The sequence below is a fragment of the Ricinus communis genome, chromosome 3, assembly GCF_019578655.1.
Source record: "Ricinus communis isolate WT05 ecotype wild-type chromosome 3, ASM1957865v1, whole genome shotgun sequence".
NCBI classification, from domain to species: Eukaryota; Viridiplantae; Streptophyta; class Magnoliopsida; order Malpighiales; family Euphorbiaceae; genus Ricinus; species Ricinus communis.
In genome coordinates this window covers 5,465,593-5,484,842 of record NC_063258.1, presented here as the reverse complement: position 1 = coordinate 5,484,842, position 19,250 = coordinate 5,465,593, and the positions used below count along the sequence as shown (strand labels likewise).

The window sequence follows — 19,250 nt, the reverse complement described above, 5'->3', positions numbered from 1 at the left end:
ACTCACATCAAAATAGTCCTACAAAGTAAAAGAAATAAGAACAAGAGTTGCCTTATTGTCTTTCATTATTTAATAGTTAGATAATATTTAAAAAAATTGAGTACTTAATATAAGTCCATGACCTAATTGGAGGTCCAAAAGACCAAGCACAATAGCCTAACTAAGAAGCCAAATTTTTTTCATGCTCACTAACTGGAGCAAAATATTTTCCTGGAGGTATAAAAGCAATCAACTTATCTGCTTTTCATTTGTTAGCTTGTCGATATAACCCCTTTATATAATCTTCTAACACTAGTAGATCGTACTAATGATCCTGAAAAAAGATTGTTATCAATGTTTTCTTTAGCAATTGAGATTAACATAATGTCAAGTACCAATAAACTGATTAAATTAAAATTGGTAAATAAATATTTATTATACAATTAATAGGTAAAGAAGATAATATATGTATCTCAGCTTGACTTATATGTGTATCATTCATGAAATTGATAGGCACTTTACAGAAAGCATATTACAAAAAATTAAATGATATGAAATTAATAATTAAATACTAGTTCATCAAAGTTAAAACAATGAATAATCTTAAAAAGTAAAAAAGCTTAATATGATATATGTAATAATTACCTTGTATATGCTGCGAGATTTGAGCATCCAATTGAACTTGTAGAATTTGAGAATTATTATTACCATTAGTATGAGTCATAATAGGTAGCACAGTTAATTAAAAAGACCACAATTGAGATACCATAACAAATACAAATAAAGTATCAATACATGAAAGGTAAAACAATTAATTTAAAAATATATAAAAAAATTATATTAATGTGTGATAATTACCTTGTTCATGTTGTGAAATTTGAGCATCCACTTGAACTTTTGGAGTTCGAGAATCATTACCATTACTTATATAAGTCATAGTGGGTGCTAGAGTAAATTAAAAAGACCATAATTGAGACACCATAGCAAGTATAGATGTAAAGCAATTAAAACACCATCACACCAATTCATATTTGTATCTTTTAATTATATTTTGATCCCTCGCTCTTTTCTATAAAATAAAAGAAAAATTCTTGAAAAAAAATTTAGGATATCCAATTCAAGTTAGTAAACTAAAATTGTTCATCATTCAGGGTTTAATTTATATTCCACTGCCTATCAAATTTTATGGTACTTTTTTTCAGCCATTTATAATCACCATACATATACAGTTCGTTTCTTATATAATTAATTAATTAGTTTTTATTCATATATATTATACGTAAATTTTAATATTTTGGCTCTTTTATTTATATATAAAAAATAGAATAACTATTAGATTTAGAATCATAAGCACCTTTGATATTTTATAAAAAAAATAACATATATAATTTTTAAATTATAATTAGTTCAATGTTGAAAAGAGTTATATAGAAATTTAATAAATTTGAACAACATTAGATATGGTTAATTGTATAAAATAGTTAATAATCTATTTTAATTTTTCTTTTATATTCTTCCTAACAGCTTCTTTTACGTTTTTAAATATACTTCTTCATCACTAAATAATAATACAAATATTTTTTGAGTTTTAGAGGTTGCATAGAATGTCAATATACCAAATTGGTGACTTTTAATTAAGTTTTAATAATTGAGTTTTGTTATCATATGCATATAGTAAAAGTTAATTGAACTGATAAATAGTTGGTTTACTTATATTAAGAATTTTAAATGATGTGTATAAAGTAAAATATTAATTTAACTTACTTCTTCTCATTTATTAATTTTTTAAAAATTTTACTTTTCAAGAATAAATACTTTTGCCATTGTATTCTCCTAAAATATGGAGTCCTCTCTTTAGACTAGAGTTTCCTATGGTCTAGGGTTTTGTTTTGTTTTCTTTTTTTTATATTATGAAGCACATTTTTTGTCTTTTTCCTTATTTCTTGTCGTGTTTTTTACATCTTATTCTTAATTTGCTTCGCTTCATTTTTTTCACCTTATCTCGTGTCCTTTTTTGTTCTCTTTTCCGTTAGGGTTAGGGCAATTATTTTTTGTCTCGATTATAATGTCTATCAACAGCTAACGAACTCGAGAATCTTTGGAATAAGCTTTCATTAACATAGGAAGCAGAGATGACTATGGATTTGGAAGAAGGGGATAGTGTGCAATTTAAGGCTAAAAAAGATAAGTGCTTGATCGGCCGTATTTTATCATGCAAACCTTTTAATATTCAGGGTTAACAGATACTTTGAATGGGACCTAGTGGTTATCTAGGAGCTTTAAAATTGAGGCCATTATGAATAATCTATTCATATGTGAGTTTTTTAGCTCGAAGGTGGACAAGGTGAAAATTTTGTAAGAAATGTGCACTTTAATAAACATTTAATCATATTGAATGAAGTAGATTTAGATGCTCAACCTTCTCCGATTGGTGTGCCTTTTGGGTTACAATATGCAATCTTTCCTTAGAATAAAGGAATAAGGATGTGGTAAGGAGGGTTAAGGAAAAGATTAAAAGGGTATTGAGTATGAATAAGGATAATTTATTGTTATGGGGCAAGTTTGTTCATATTAGGGTTGAAGTGGATATTACTAAACCTCTTTCTTATGGCACTATGTTATATGGTAGTTGGAAACATATTTGAATTTACTTTGGCTACGAGTAACTTTCAAAATTTTATTATTGGTGGTGTAATGGATCATCTCCAAGATGAATGTGAAGTTAAATTGAAGAAAGTTGATCATACTAAATGTCTTTATAGTTCACTACTTCAAGCGTCACCTTTTCGCACTATGATGATGGTGAATATAAGTGAGTTTAAATATAAGAAAAGAGTAGAAAATGTGAATGTTTCCAATATTATAGTTTAATGCAGGATACGTAAAAGTTTACAAGAGAAAAAGGTGGAGAATAAGGATGTGTGTATTAAGATTTACACTAGGGATATTAATGGTGATATTTTAGGCTAGGGCAAAGAGGTTGATATGGGTGTTAACCACTTAGCATCTTCAGGTTCTCTCAATTCTGATCTTGAGTTTGTTCCTTCTTTCTTAAAGGTAAAGAAGAATGGTATGGAGCTCTGTAAGGTGATTGTAAAAGAGCTTTGACTTGATGATAGCTTGGCTAGGATCAGGGATATTGGTGGTGGAGAGGAGATGTTCATTACAAGTTTCAATATACATTCAGGCAATCCTGCGAATTATAAAGAGAAGAGAAAACCTTTTTGCAAGACTTTTGAACAAAGTCAAAAGCAAGTGCTTAAACATAATGCGGTAAAAAAGTAACAAGCTAAAGGCATATAGATTCATGGTATTGGAGTTAGCAAAGATCGGATTAATTATGCAAATATGGAGATTGTTGTTGTAGATAGATAATATTGCTTTGGATCTTATAGTGATGGAGGATGGTAGTATGCTTATAGTTTGCGTGGAAAATGTTCATCTTTCTAAAGGATAGGCGAAGGTTGTTAAGCAATCGTGTCTGGAGCCATGAGTCTTCTAAGTTAGAACTCCAAAGAATGGGCATTCTCTGGACAGTTTGTACTCTCAAGCATTATATGAGTGAATTTTGCCTAGAGATTCACTTTGCGATGGAAACCAGATTGAATAAATCAAAATTCAAAGGTGTCAAATTTTTTTATCGAGTTATAAATTTTTATAGCTAATTTTATTAGTAAAAGTGGTGGTTTGACACTCCTCTGAAGAAAGAAGATTCTTGTCCATGTAGTTTCTTTTCTGCAAAAGCATATTGAATTTTCTTTATTAAATGATTCTAGAAATGCTATTTGGAGAGGTATAAGTATATATGGTTGGTTGAACATAGTAATAAGCATAAAGCTTGGGATTTGATTACACAACTTCAATGTAGATCCAATCTTCCATAGCTTTGTTTTAGCAATTTTAATAAGGTTCTTTATGAGTTTAAGAATATTGAGGGTTCTCAAAGAGCTCATAGATATATGATGCCATTTAGGGATATGGTTTATAGATGCCAACTTCATGATTTGGGTTTTATTGGAGTTTCACATACTTGAAATAATGGAAGGTGAGATAATGCTAACATTAAAAATGGGTGGGCAGATTCTTTTAAAAATTTCTTCTACTCTATGTTCCTAAATTCAACGTTGCAACATCTTTATAGACTTGTTTTGGATCATTGTCTGTTGTTCATGCAATTAGAAATATCAGGTAAGTATGATAGACATGAGTAATGCTCATGGTGATTTAAGCCACATGGACAGGTGAAGAATCTTGTGTTGAAGTTATTTCCAATGCATGATCGAGCAGTGTGTCATTCATGCATGGTTTAATCCTGGCTAGAATTTAGACATATGCCTATGACTTATCAAGGTGGAGTAAGCAGAATCTTGGAGCTTTGTATCAGAAAATTAAAAACAAAGCTGCTAGATAGTTTGCAAAGATAGTTCATAGTAAGCATATTAGAGCTAGGATTAGGCATGAAAAATTAGAATTAAATGAGCTCCTTTTGCATGATGAGATTAAATGGAAGCAAAGGTATAACCCAAAAATAAATAAAAGCTAAAGGTCCAATTCAAAGCCGATATATTGCTCCTGTAATATTGCACCATATGGCAACTGCAACGTTTCACTTTCCTTATAGATAATAAGTTAGCCCTCCTTCATAAGGGTTGAAGATTTTATTCCATAAAATTGCTACCTAAATTGAGAGCATCTTTCTGTACATTTCTCTAACTAGAAATTGGTCATTAAGATCTTTATCTTATCATAAATTCTACTCCTACTGCAAATCATACCTCTTTATACCTCTGTAAGACCATCACTCTACCCGTACTTAACTATTGGTTCACTCTGATCCAAGTACCGTCGATTATATATATTTTATATGCATCACTCGTCTCTCCTCTCAGGTGACAGTTTCGCATATTCATGCTCTTCTTATCTCAATTCATTGGATAAATGATTGTTGAGAAATTATGCAGATAAAGAAAAGTAAAGAAAACAAAGAACACAAGATTGAATGAGGTTCGACAATTTGCCTTTGCACATCACTCTACTCCGACATCTATCAACTTACTAATAAATATGAGCCATATACAATAATGATGCTAACCCTCATTCCCTAAATTATGTAAAAAAAGGCAATTTATGCCTCCTAGACCACTTTGCTTTTTGGTCTAGGGAGCCAAGGCATACGTGTGGTGACAACACCCCCGCTTCTTTTTAACTCGAATTTTTCTTTAAGAAAAATTATAATAAAATTAATTATAAAAACTAATATTGATTAATTGATTCAAATAGACATATATAATATAGACATAATGTAATTATTCTTATAGTTGTAAGAAAAATAGTCAAGTTAATGTTATATTACAAATATTTATATCGTGATATAAATATTTTTTAATAAATTAAAATTAAAAAATAATAAATATAAATTAATAAACAGTCAATGCAAGTTTCATAAACATAAATTATTTTAAAAGAATGTGCATAAGTTTTTTTGACACATGTGTGATACTTGTACCGAACCATAAAGATATAAAGCATCTACAAAAAGACCCTTATACCTATAATAATCAAATTAAAAATAGTAGTCGCACAATATGCAATAAAATAACTAGCATATTAAATTTTGCGAATGGATTAAATCACATATATTGATTTGTCAAAAAGAATTCCTAATTATTAAAGAAATTCGAAACTTTAAGCTTTTTTGTAATATTATCATATTCTTTTGGATTTTCAAGTTTAGCAATAGATTATGATATTTATTTTAAATCCAGAAATTCGACAAAATTAAATTAAAAAAACTAATGAATTTTATTGATGTGTGACCAAAAAGTTGAAAAAAAAAATCAAACAATGAACGCTGACTCATCCAACAAAACTAAAACGATGTCGTTCTGAATCCTCTTCCATGGATCTTACTTATATCTGCCAATCATAAATTATTTCTTATTCCCGATTACTTTTTCATCAAATCACCACTATAAGAAAATGACACAATTCAATAATAAAGTAAGTAATAGATTAGGAAAATATAGAGGCGACGATGCAAATTCAAGAGATTTCTTTTAGTAATATGTGTAGTGGTACAAATTCAGGAGAAGGTGGCGAACTAGCAATAGAATGTTGGGAGATAATTATGGTTATGAATAAGATTTCCCTTTCATTTTTAAGAGAGTGATATTTAACGGCTAAATTAAGCTAAAAAATTAGATTCTGGCCTAAAATTATTTAAGAGATTATAAAGGACCAAATTGAACCGGCCATAAAATTTAGAGACCAAATTGAAACTTATTCATACGGCTATGACAGTGGTTGTGGGTTAGGGGGTTGGAGAATTATAAATATTTTTAATTATTTTTATTATTATATTAATCAATAAATTAATTTTTAATTATATAATAATTTTTATTCTTGAGAAATTGTAATATCAATTATTTTTTAGTATTAATTTATATTACATTAAAATCAATTAATAAAAATTTTAAAATAATTTTTATATTATTATATTAGTAAAATATTAAAATATTAATTTGTTAAATAAACACTTAACAATACTTAATTTATTATTATTTTCAGATATTATAAATAATTATAAGATATTAAAACTTTATTTATAAACTCAGTTATAGTATTATTTATAATTAATAATAATAATAATATTTGTGTAACGCGTGAATAAATGACTAGTTTATAAATACTAATTTATAAATTCAATTTATAAATATTAGAATACTAAAAATATACTGAAGATGCTACTTTTTTTAAATTAAAATCATTGTTTAATTAGGAATGTGTTGTAGAGCAAAAAGTTTTAGGATTTTTGAAACAATGGAATTAAAGACATTAAATATAAAGGCTACAATCTAATAGTAATATTAAACTTGATATAGAAATCATAAAGAATTTTAAATTTTATTAAATTATCTTATAGTATTAAGTGTTATTTAGTTTATAAGTTTTACTTTTATTTATTAATTTCAAATATTAAACTTACTTTACAAATTTTATAACTACATGCAAAACTAGTATATCAAATGATTATTGAGATTAATAAAAAAGATTTAAGAGATAGATTTTTCTTTATTCTCAAATTTTCAATATCTTTTGAATCAAACGAATTTTGATGTTTATTTTTTTAATATTTATGTGTGAATCAACAAACTAATTAATGGTTGAATTTCAATTTTTCGTGATATTTTTTTTATTAAAACTTGCGCTACGTCATAATGTAGTTTATTAGTTAATAAATTAATAGAAAAAATTATAAAATTATATATAAATTTAAATTTTGTGTATCAAAGATAAATATACATATCAAAATAAAACTTATCAAAATAATGACTCATACAAAAAAATTATGTCTGAAAACTAATTATATTATAATATATATATATATATATATATATATATATATATATATATATATATAATGATTGTAGTCTTGTAGAGTACATATATAATGATTATATTTTTAATTTTAATTTATAAATATAGTATATTTATATAACTATACTATATAGTATATTTTTTAATATTAATTTATATAAATATGTAGTTGATATATTAAATACCAAATTATCAAGATATAGTATTTTGATACTAAATTATAACAACAATCAGTAAAAAATATTAGGAGAATTATAGTATTTTGTAATATCCGGAACTTTTTCCTTTTTAATAATAGTAATGTTAGTCTAATAAAGAGTTTTTATTTAAATTAATATTACTTATTTTTAATTAGTTTAATTGTGATGATTTAAAATAATGCTAGATAAAAATAAGAGAGCTATTTTTCTATATTTAGTTTGATTTTCAAGAAAGTAATTAAGTAAATTTCTTGGAAAATAAATTATATTTTTTGTCACTAAATTTTTTCCCCAATACGAACATATGAATTAAATATTATATTTGAAAATTATAGAAGAATTAGTAAAGAATTTTATTTATAAAAGAATTATTGAAAAAATAGAAAATCTTAATTAGCAAATGATGCTAATTTTAATTGAAAAATAGTTAGAAAAATTGATTAATTAAGTTAGTTAAGGGTTAGGATTAAATTGATGATTAATTTTAAAATAAGGACTAAAAATATAATTTTATTAATATGGGGTTTTCATGAAAATTTGTATGTTTGGTGTTTTTGTAATTAAATATGTCGGTAAGGGTATTTTGGTAATTTATATTTAAAAGCAAGGGTAAATAAGTAATTATATATTATCAATAATTCTAGTTTGGCCCAAATTAAATAGTTAGGAGTTTAATTGAAAAGCTAAAGAAAAGTTGGAGGGTTAATCGAAAATTTTGCAGGACGAAATTGTTAGTAATTGAAGAAGTTGAAGGATTCAATGGTAAAGAAGAAAAGTCAAGGGACCAAAAGTCGATATGGAGAGGAAAAGAAAAGAAAAGAAAGAAGGAAGAAAGAAGGGAGGAGCGTCGGGCATGTCGGGGAAGAAAAGGAAGAGTGTCGCGCTGCCGTCCATGGCTGGCCAAGAGTGGTGGCGACGGCGAGAGTGGAGGCCGGCGAGTGCAGTGGCGCTAGCGACGGCGTAAGCAACAGAAGTGGTTAGAACCAGATTTTTCCTTGCTACCGATTATGGAGTTTCCCGCGACCATTTGCGGTGTTCTTGGGCTCAAAATGATCAGCAACTTCTGGGCTTTCTTTTTCGACCATCGACACCCCTTGAGGCTGTCGGAATTGCAAGATCCGGCGAGGTGATAAGAGTGGGGCAGCCAGAATTTCCGGCTTTTCCAATGAGTTTTGGCCGATCGGAGGGCATATCCGGACTCTCCTCAGCTCAATCTCTCGGGATGATCGGGAGTCGGATCGAAAGATCAGAAACTGGGATTGTCATCAGCACGCTTTTTCGAGTCCGTTGGTGCGTTCGGATCGTTGATCGAACTCCGTCAGCTGGAGACGGGTCAACCGAGTGATCAACCGTCTCGATAATCCGTCAGTTCGGCTCGCTCCACCCGAGGCATCGGAGCAGAGCTAGGAGGTCATCAAAGCTATGAGTTAAAGTCATATGTTCGTTTACATGTGTCATATGCTGAGATTTTACGAAATAATTCTGATTACATGATTTAATATTTTAATTATTTATTTAATCGCTATTTATATAAGTTTCATTTTCTGCATTATGATTTTATTGATTGCGAGTTGAATCGGGATGGGATAGCAGTAGAACATGCTACCTTATGGGTTGCATCAGGACCGCGTGTTAGTGAATATTCGACATTTTAAAAGATGTTCGTGCAGACCTCCCTTCTTCCTTAAGAGTCAGCATGCCGTCTTTGATCAATAGCGTGTGCACCGATATGAATCCGAGACTAATAATAAAAGGGTAAAAGGGTGAATTTAAAAAAGTAATTTTAGAACTTGCCCTGGTGGAACATTGCTCTATGGGCTGAGTAGAGTGTGTATGTCAGAGTAAAAATTTATGGTCGAGCATTGCTTTCTAGGCGCCGACTTATCTGGAAATTTAAGTGACCGAACTGGATTTAAGAACCCTGTTCGAGCTTCACTCTCTAGGTGCCAGTCTTATTGGAGTAAAAGACCTGAAAGACTAAGATTGATAATGATAATTAAGTAACCGGACTAGAGTTAAGGACCCTGGCCGAGCTTCGCTCTCTGGGCGCTAGTTCTGTTGGAATGAGAGAGTCGAGATGTTAGTGATGGGATTAGGGTTCTACTGAGGTATTCCATCCCGTGGTATGAAAAAAAATTATTTTATTTTATTTTGCAGAAGCATAGCATGACATGTTTTTTTATTTTAAATTAAACAAATATTTTATTGAAGTGTTTATATTCGTTTTTGGGATATATGATTTTAACTCACTCTCGAGATTGACAGTCTCAATTTCACTATTTTTCAGGTGATTGTTAGTCTTCCCGCAGTTCTTATCTAGCAGCCAAATTCCTTTATCATCGGGTTGATGTAATTGATTTTGGTATGTTTGGCTTGCAAAATTTTAAATTCTTCGCAGTAGAAATTTTAGACCTATCAGTTTGCAATTTTATATAAATTCAAGTCTCACATGATTATGCTGGAGGATCAAATTTAATTTATAGTATCCGTTGATTTAAAATTAATTATGAAAAAAATACTTTGGATTGAGTCTGAATTCCAATTTAATTGAGTTAGTGGATTGTCAGGCTTATTATGGGATTTTGTGGGCTTAAGACTTTTCTTTCTCTAGTATCGGTCAGGAAGCCAGATTGGATCGTGACATATTTATTCATTTATTTTTTTTTTTATGGGCACTACAAATCGGATCTCAAAGAATCCATAAACGAACAAGAACTGAATATCAGTTCCAATAAGAGAAAAGAAAAGAAAAAAAAAAAAGAACAAATTGAGTAACCCTAGAAGCAGCTTCATGGCCTCCTAACCCTTAAGATTGCCGTGGTGAGACGTCGATGATTATGAAAAACAGCAAGGAAAACAAACGAGTGCTTGTTGAATTTTGCGATTATTGGCAGCCATTGATGAGAAAAGATTGGGATCTGCTTCAACAACTTCAATAAATTGGTGAATGAGCTCGCGGTTAGGAGAGGAGTCCCACTTGAACCAGTAGCTTGTATAGCAATGGAAGCAGTCACAGCTAAATCTAGGAGCAGTGTTCTTCTCATCATGTTTGATGCATTTTGTAGCTGGTTGGTTTTTGGATGGCTTGTTGAAAAGCCAACAGGACAAAGAAGGGTTTGATCTTGTGATCATGTAAGCAAGGACTTCACGATCTTCAAGTGAGAGAGGAGAAACTAGAGCAAGAATGGCAGCAGGGAGATGCTGTAATTTGGTAAACAGATTTCCATCAGAAGACGAAGACGAAGATGAAGATAGAGAAAACTTTCTGATTAAGAATCCCATTTAGTGTTAGCTTTGGATAATCTAATGATACAATATAGTATTAGGAATTTACAAGGGAAACCGATCTATGTTTCTGTCATAAACTTACCTGAAATCTGTGTCCTCGCAAGGGTGATGAAGTTTCTGGCATGCAATTTACCATTATGACCTCAAGGAATTGGCTCATGAGTTTAGGAATACCATTGTCTATTTTGTGCTTTTTGGTCATTACAGTTCCTCTCCTCCAAACATAGCCATGTGAAAGTTGACCATGCTCCATGTGATTTTTCTTATATTCTTCAATTCCCAATTTGAATATTTGTGTTTTAGCACATTGGAGGATTAAATTAAAAGTGATTAGGTAATTATTCTTTTTATTACTTATACCATCATTTTAGATACTTTTATTTCTATTTTATAAATATTTAATTAGTAGGAATAATATTATTCATATAATGGATAGGGAGGACAAGGGTTTACTAGCACCATTTCTTGGAAAAATTATAAAAATACCTATTTCTTTTTTTCCTAAAAAATACAGTGTAAATTATTTTTTTATTTTTACTGTGTAAAAATATCAAAAATATTGTATTTTAATTTTTTTTAAATACGATATTTGGTTATTTTTCTGAAACACCCAAAAAAATAACTAAAAAAAAATCAAAAAACAACTACACTGCATTTTTGAAAAAAAATTACAAAATAATTTTTTTGAAAAAAAAATTACAAATTAAAAATAATATTTTTTTATTAATTGTAGAATATTTTAAAAAAATTTCCGCATTTTTTTCTTTTTCTTACTTGTTTTCTTTCATCACTCTTCATGTTTTTCACCACTCATCCTATTTATCAAATAAATAAAAATTACGATTTAATGTTTAGATTTATTAAATATTTAAAATTAATTGTATATAGCTTAACAAGTCAACAATAATCTTATTATTTTAAAATATAACTCATCACTACAAACATCTAAAATAAAATTAATCATTTTAAGAGATGATAATTTTAACTATAATATTAATTACTAATATTTCTGTTTATAACATATACAGCATTTATTTGTATATTTTACCTATTTTATAATTTTTATTTTTTTAAATGAAAAATCTACCTCCATATAAATATTATTTTTTACTATAAAGATATAAATAAAATTTGATATGCCTACATTATATCTTTTTTATATAATAACTATTAATTCCACACACTCAAATATTAATAATTTTTAATTTTAAATAATAAATTGTAGCTTTTCAAAATTCAACACTTGACCATTTTATAATTAACTTTAAAAGAAGCTGACGTAATAATTTATAAACTGCTATATTCAATCAATCGCAAACATATACTAATTATGTATACCTTTAGACAACAAAGACCGCAAAGAATAGAAGTTTAGAAGCAAAGATATCGAAAAGCAGGATGGAGAAATAAGCATAAATGCATCCCTCAGAATTGGTCAGTCATCAATGGCAATCAGCCCACTACTTTAAAAATTCCTTCTTCATTGGGATGCAAGGCAACACTTCATAGAATGAGGCAATAATATTTCCCATACAGGGACGGGCAATTTTGCAATTATCAATACCATCCTGTGCATCAGTTTATCAACTCAATCCACCAATAATTCCAAAGAATGCATGGAGTGATTTCAGTAGGCAAATTAAAGATTTTAAACTAGTTCATGTTGGATCTAGAAGGTAGATGCTGCAACCTGATACGTGTAGCAGTGGAAGGGAATCATTCCATATTGAATTTGCAAGGAGCAATAGAGGATGTTGTACAACGAGACAGATGTATTTATTCAGAAGAAAGGTAATAAGAGTGTAAAATGTTAAGAAAATGAATAGAGTTTCGAACTAAAGAAAGAACCTTGTCTGTCTTGTGTGTCTATCAAATACTGCAGTGTAACATAGATAAGTTTTATGGTGAAGAAGGCAATTAAAAAGTCTCTTGTTCCTCTTGGGTTTCCTCTCAAATAAATAGCACAGCAGCAATGAATTATTTCAAAGAAGAAAAAAGAAAACCAACCATTGAGTTTTAAAAACTCATGAGAATTATGGAGATATTGAGAATAAGCAGGACGGGGATGAGAGAGAGAGAGAGGGGGATAGAGAGTAAAGTTTTTCGTGACAATAACAGTAGCGACAATCTCATCAAATCACAAGGGCATCGTCCTGCAAACCATAAGTAATCCCTTTCAATGTGGTATATGTAACAATTACAAAAAGCGGGGCCTACTACAGATTCTATACTTATGACAGTCTATGAAGCTAAAGAATTTATAGAAGGCAAGATTCTTAAGGTTCCCTCACTGTGATCCAGTGTTTAGAGTATCTCTGTAGGTAGCAACTAGATCAATTAGCCAATTAAAAGCATCGTGCAACTACAAAGCTGTTTCATTTGCATTTGGGTTCAAAGTACAGTAAAGAAAGTATTTTAAACTGTAAATTCTGCTATTTACTTTTTAGCTAATTAGCTAGAAAACTAGAAACCTCTCCTCAATCATCAGTTTATAAGTCATCAATGCCTAATCATTTATGATCCAGATCACAGTTTGTGCATATAAGAAGCGATTCAGGGATGAATTAAAAAAAATTAACTACGCAATGCAAGGACAATATATAATCTCATTAGATTAAAACAAAAATTTGGAAGTACGTGAATAAATTGATCTCAATTTCCATGGATGGATATCTAATTACATCCCCTGTAAAAATTCTATTTATTCTACATCAAAAGTATCACCATAATTTCATATGAAAACTTTAAACTAAATTAGTTTGACCATCAATTTAAGTCCAAGATAAGAAATTACTCAATTGAATCCCATGTCTGGGCAGCAGCAGGAGTGCTTACCAATGTTCCATTGATCTATTTTACCAAGATGCTTTCTTTATACCATTCAACATACCCTGTGATGCCAATTCCCGGAAGACAATACGAGACATTCGGAACAAGTTATAAACAGCGCGAGGACGACCTGTGAAGATACACCTGTTCCTCACCCGTGTAAAGGAACTGTTTCTTGGCAACTTGGACAGCTTATGTTGGAATTTTTCACGCATTTCAGTAGGCAGCTCAGGATCTCTAACAAGGGCTTTGAAAAGATTTCGTTTCAATTCAAATTTGGAAGCTAGCAACCTTCGTTCATTATCTTTAATGCACCGATTTTCCTCGTACACCGACATTTTGAACAGATTTCACCTCTAAATAGTCAACCAATAACAGTAAGTTTTCTTATCCCAAATGGTACTAGTAAAAACAATAAGCTAAAGCCACATTGTAAAAGCTTGCAAATAATCTAAAAAGCTTAACTGCATCATTAGGCTGTTCAAGATCACAATTTCCAATAGAAAACAAAAATTACAAAAATGAAGTTCTATTTCAAAGATATCGAGTGAACACAAATCATTAGGTATAAATACATCCCTCAGAATTGGTTACTCATCAAATGGAGATCAGTCCACTACTTTTACTCATAGAAGTAATTCATCATAGGAGTTCAGTACAAGCTAAGGTTAAAAGACAAGAAGAATCAGTGCACAAAAAGGTTTTCAGAATAACTCTCCAAGCACAAAAATAAATTGGTATTACTGGTAAAAGCTTTAATCTTGCTATAAATATTCAAAATATAGAACAAAAAACTTAGAACAACTTTCAGAACCCCTTAAACATCAACAGTATTGACAGCCAATCAAGTGCAAAAAAGGGGTTTTCAGAACAACTTTTACAAGCATAGAAATGCATCGAAATTATTGAAGATCTCGACACCAATATGCATAATACAGAAGAGAAACTTGAACATTCTCAAGGACCCATAAAGCATCACACTTGAACAGCAAATCAAACAGCACAAACGGGTTTCAAAACAACATTTATAAGCATGAAAAATATTGATTTTAGTGACAAAAGTCTTAATCTTTCGCATGAAGATTATAGAACATACACAATTCTAAGAACCCGGAAAGCACCAGCACTTTAACAGCCAATCAAGTTGTTCTGCTACCAAAAATTCTAAGTAATCAGAAGAACTCCAACGAAATGGGAACTGCAATGAAGATCGATTTTAAACTAAGCAAAATAAGAATCAAATTACGAGATTACCTCTTGTGCTGTATGGATACAAGCAGCGAAATAAGAATCGGTTTTGGTGGATGTAACTTCAGAAGCTAACTGCGGCTTGCGTTAGGTTTAGATTCTTTTTTTTTTTTTTAATGAATCTTGCCTTAGGTTTAAATGTTTATTTTTTCGTAAGTGCAATAAAAGGATAACTTTTGTTGTTAGTCCCTAGATTTTACAAAATCACATTTTATTAGAAGAAATATAGGCATGAGGTAAAAGAAAAACTACTCCTAAATTAATTGAGAATGTGCAATTAAATACTTATTCTTTAAATTGGTTCAATGTCACCCTTTAACTTTTTAAAAGGTTCAAATAAGTCTAATGGGAACTTCTGTTAGTGTGGAACCCTTAATATATTAACCAAAGGCATTTGTCTTTTTCTTTGTGTTTTTAAAAAAAAATGAAAAAAATAAACTAACCTAATTAAATTAAATAATAAAATATATATAATAAACATAATCTATCCTAACCATTAAGCACCACCACCATTACCCTTTTTTCTTTCTACAACGAACGGCCAAGAGTGATGAATAACAGGCGAGAAACTGCGGACTATGAACAAAAGGCAATGAAGATGGCAGGCGATGGCGCAAGCGATGAGAACGACAAGCAATGATGCTTTCTTGCTCTGTATTTTGGTATTGTGTTTTGTTTTTTTTTATTAGAATTGTGTTTTGTTTTTTCATTTTCTTGTTCCTATTTTGCAGTTCTTCTATTTCTTTTCTAATATAATTTTTTTTTATTCTACATTGAATAGATTTCAATTAGTTTTTATGTTATTTTGGATATTTAGTGTTGAATCGCTAGGTTTTTTTGATGATTTTGAAGATGATGTTAATAGAAAAAGGGATAACGGTAGTGGTGATAATGAGGACAATGGCGATGGTGGATGGGTTGGGCGGAAGAGTTAGTATTCCTCCTTTTCTTAATAACTTAATATCTTTTATTTTAATTAATCTAATTTAGTGTGTTTTAATTTTATTTTATTTTTAAAAAAAAAAAGCAGAAAGGAGATCATATATCATAATGCTATTGATTTATATTTTAAATGGATTCTACGCTAACAAAAAAACTTGATGGTGTTATTAATTTAGGTTTAGTGGAACCCTTTTAAAAAGGTAACATGTGACATTGAGCTAATTTGAAGAATAAGGATTCAATTGCATAACTCCAATTATGTTATGGTTTTTTTATACCTTATGTCAGAAATAAATTTTTAGGTAGATTCCCACGTTATTCATAAACACATTTAATAAAAATAATTTATATCAATTGATGATGTTACAAATTAAAGTTAATTAATTTTAATCAGAATAAAGTCCAATTTGACCACTAATTTATCGATCGGATTCAATTTAGCCATTTTTTAAATTTATGGACATTTTAGTTTAAATATTTACATATTTAGCTCAAATTATCTTATTTCTTACAAAAATGAGAGCATGAGTTACATGCTCTCTAAAAAAAGTGGATATAATAAAAAACATAAAATTAATTAATTTTAATATAAAATTAAAGTATATTAAATTGATATTTAAATAAAACACAATAAAAAATAAATATTACTACTTTTCATTATTTTTATTATTTTTTTCTTAATAATAATAGTGAAAGAGACGATTATGGTGGTGGTACTAAGGGCGCCGGAGGTGAGAGTGATTTTTGGCTAGAATAATGATGGTATAGCTACTTATTTTTTATTTATATTACTAAAGTTATAAAATAATTTTTAAGTTTTGTTATATTTTTTTTAAATTTTTTAAATTTTTAAGAGAAAGTGAATTTCAATATTTTCCAAAATATGATTAATTTGGACCAAATATATAAAAATTTGAACTAAACAATTCATAAGCTTATTACTAAATTGAATTCAAATCACAAAGTCAGTGGCCAATTTGAATTTTATTTTAACATAAATATAAAATAAAAATATCTAAAATCAATTAACCCTATATAATGTAATTTCATTAATTGAAATGACTCATTACTGTGGAATGTATTTATAGGTATTTTATTCAAAAATTTCTCTAGACAAATTCATTTTGAGTATATATGGCTTAAGTGCCTCTAGAATTTGTTAGTGAGGTTGAAGTCATCGCAAAATTAACTTTTTGACCAATTTATTTAAGACATTTTATAATCTAGCGAATTTAATTCAATTCCTTGCTAAATTGGAAGTGCATAAAGCCACTCTCTCCTAGAATAATAAAATAAATATTTTTTTTCTTCTCAAAATAAAAATAAGAAGAATATTTTTTTAATAATTTCATTTATAAATTATAATAATATCTTATCATTTAAAAAATGAATATTAAAAGATAATATCTTCTCTCTCTTCTCCAAATTGCTTCTTTTTTTTAATTATTTATATATTTTTTTTTTAGGAACAAACATATTTTTCTTTAAATAAAATCATCAATGATCATGAACATAAAAATAAGTATCAAAGTATTTTTATCTTATCTCTCGACGCATGATAGTAATTAAAACTCTCTTTTGCTATCTATCATACACCGTTCGTATAATGTGAAAGAAACAATCAAGAAAGTCTATTTTAAACTCTCTTGATATGAATTTGTGCTTTAAGTTAATAATTGAGATTTGTGATGTGAATGAAGCTTCAATTGTTGATAAAGATATTGTAATCGATCAACATAGTGAAAAAGCTTATATAAGTGAGTTATAATATATTTTGCCTTTAGTTCGAAACGGACAATGTGTAGCCAAACTTTTTTGGATTAGATTATATAAAAAGTAATAGCGACATTTAAAATCAGACTTAACTAAATCAAACAAAAGCTCTATAAGATTACAAATATATTAACTATAAATGCTCAATAAAACTATGAAAATATACTCATAATTTAGAGTTATTAACTACCGATAGAGCATGATTGCAATTTTCATAATGGAATATTGATCATTGCAAACCGCCAATAGACATATTTGAAGTAGCTAATCCTCAATTGTCATATCAGATAGCCGTTGGAGATATTTCAAAAATAACAACTGCGATTTACAGTCTGACAGTGTATTTAATGCACTATCTTGAAGCAAGAAGAATGAGTGTCTTTGCCTTGAGATTTTTAAGGTATAAGTACCACCTCAAATAGCCTTAATGGTTGATCAACAACCTTCTTAAGCCTATATTTACTATGCTTTACATTTTATTCTTCTTGTATTCAGTTTCTTGTAAAATTAAGTGATTTTTTGATTGTCGTAAGAGCTTGAATGCTCTTGTGAGGATTTAAGTGTTAGCTTAAATACTTGATATTGAGTTTGAGAGTTAGCCTAAGTAAAACTCTTGTGAGGTTATATGTGAGCCATAAAACATTATATATAAAAAATTTGGTGTGAGCTCTAAACACTAAGTTGGGAGTGAGCTTGAAAAAACTACATTGTAATTGTGTTAGAGTACAGTACAATACCTAATTGAAGATTGAGAAGTGGATGTAGGGTTGGTTAATATCTGAACTATTATAAATTTTATTGTTCATTTTTTCTCTACCTTTTTACTCTTTCCATCAAAAACTTTTATTAGTTACCATTCTCATATTCATCAATTCAACCTTTTTTTTTTTATTCATAAGGGCAAATAGAAGAAAATAAAAAAAAAATAAAAAAAGAATATGAAGGAGAAAAACTCGGAAACAAAAACTATAAAAACAACTAATAGTTTTTCTTGAAAAAAATTATTTTCTAAATAATAAGTAAATAATATTAAAAAAACATAAACATTTTTAATAAATATTTTCAGAAAACAAATAGAAAATATCAAACAAAAATGATAGCAAATATGAACTAAATTAAAATTTTTTAGTGATACTAATTAAAATTTAAAGATTACGGTTATATTTAAGATTGTAAATGAACTAAACATCTCGTTAGCTACTCGGAGCTTGGCTCGATAAGTTAATGGAGCCAAGCTCGAGCTTATTTTTGAACTTAATGATTTTATCGAGTCGAACTCCAGCTTGATAGAGTTTGGCTTATCTCGTGAGCTCGAGCTCGGTTCATTTAGAAAGCTCGCAAATAGGCTTGTGATCTAGCTCATGGCATGCACATTTAAGAGCACGTCTATAGGCTCGTCTGGTGACTTAAATTCGAATTATTTTTATTTTTAACTTTAAATTTTTTATATATATAATATAGTAAATATAATACTAATATATATTTTATATTATTTATATTACTTATATAATCTACATATATATAATAATAATAATTATTAATAAAAATAATTAATAATAAAAATATTTAACAAGCTCGAATTCGATCTTTTTATTATATAATAATCTAATGAAT

The 19,250-nt window shown here is 28.8% G+C and overlaps 1 protein-coding gene and 2 non-coding genes across 3 annotated transcripts; all 3 read right to left on the bottom strand.

Annotated features, from left to right (window-relative positions):
- Nucleotides 1–10,189: 10,189 nt before the first annotated feature.
- LOC8275702 lies at nucleotides 10,190–11,305 on the bottom strand. Its single transcript, XM_002532444.4, has 2 exons — nucleotides 10,927–11,305; nucleotides 10,190–10,757 (listed from the first exon to the last, which is right to left on the bottom strand). The coding sequence occupies exons 1-2, from the start codon at nucleotides 11,095–11,097 to the stop codon at nucleotides 10,392–10,394; spliced, it is 537 nt and encodes a 178-aa protein (XP_002532490.1). The 5' UTR covers nucleotides 11,098–11,305; the 3' UTR covers nucleotides 10,190–10,391.
- Nucleotides 11,306–12,263: 958 nt separating this feature from the next.
- LOC112536809 lies at nucleotides 12,264–12,335 on the bottom strand. Its single transcript, XR_003080744.1, has one exon. It is a non-coding gene; the product is annotated as a small nucleolar RNA R21 (small nucleolar RNA).
- A 1,912-nt stretch (nucleotides 12,336–14,247) lies between these two features.
- On the bottom strand, nucleotides 14,248–14,326 carry LOC112536810. Its single transcript, XR_003080745.1, has one exon. It is a non-coding gene; the product is annotated as a small nucleolar RNA R21 (small nucleolar RNA).
- Nucleotides 14,327–19,250: the final 4,924 nt, after the last annotated feature.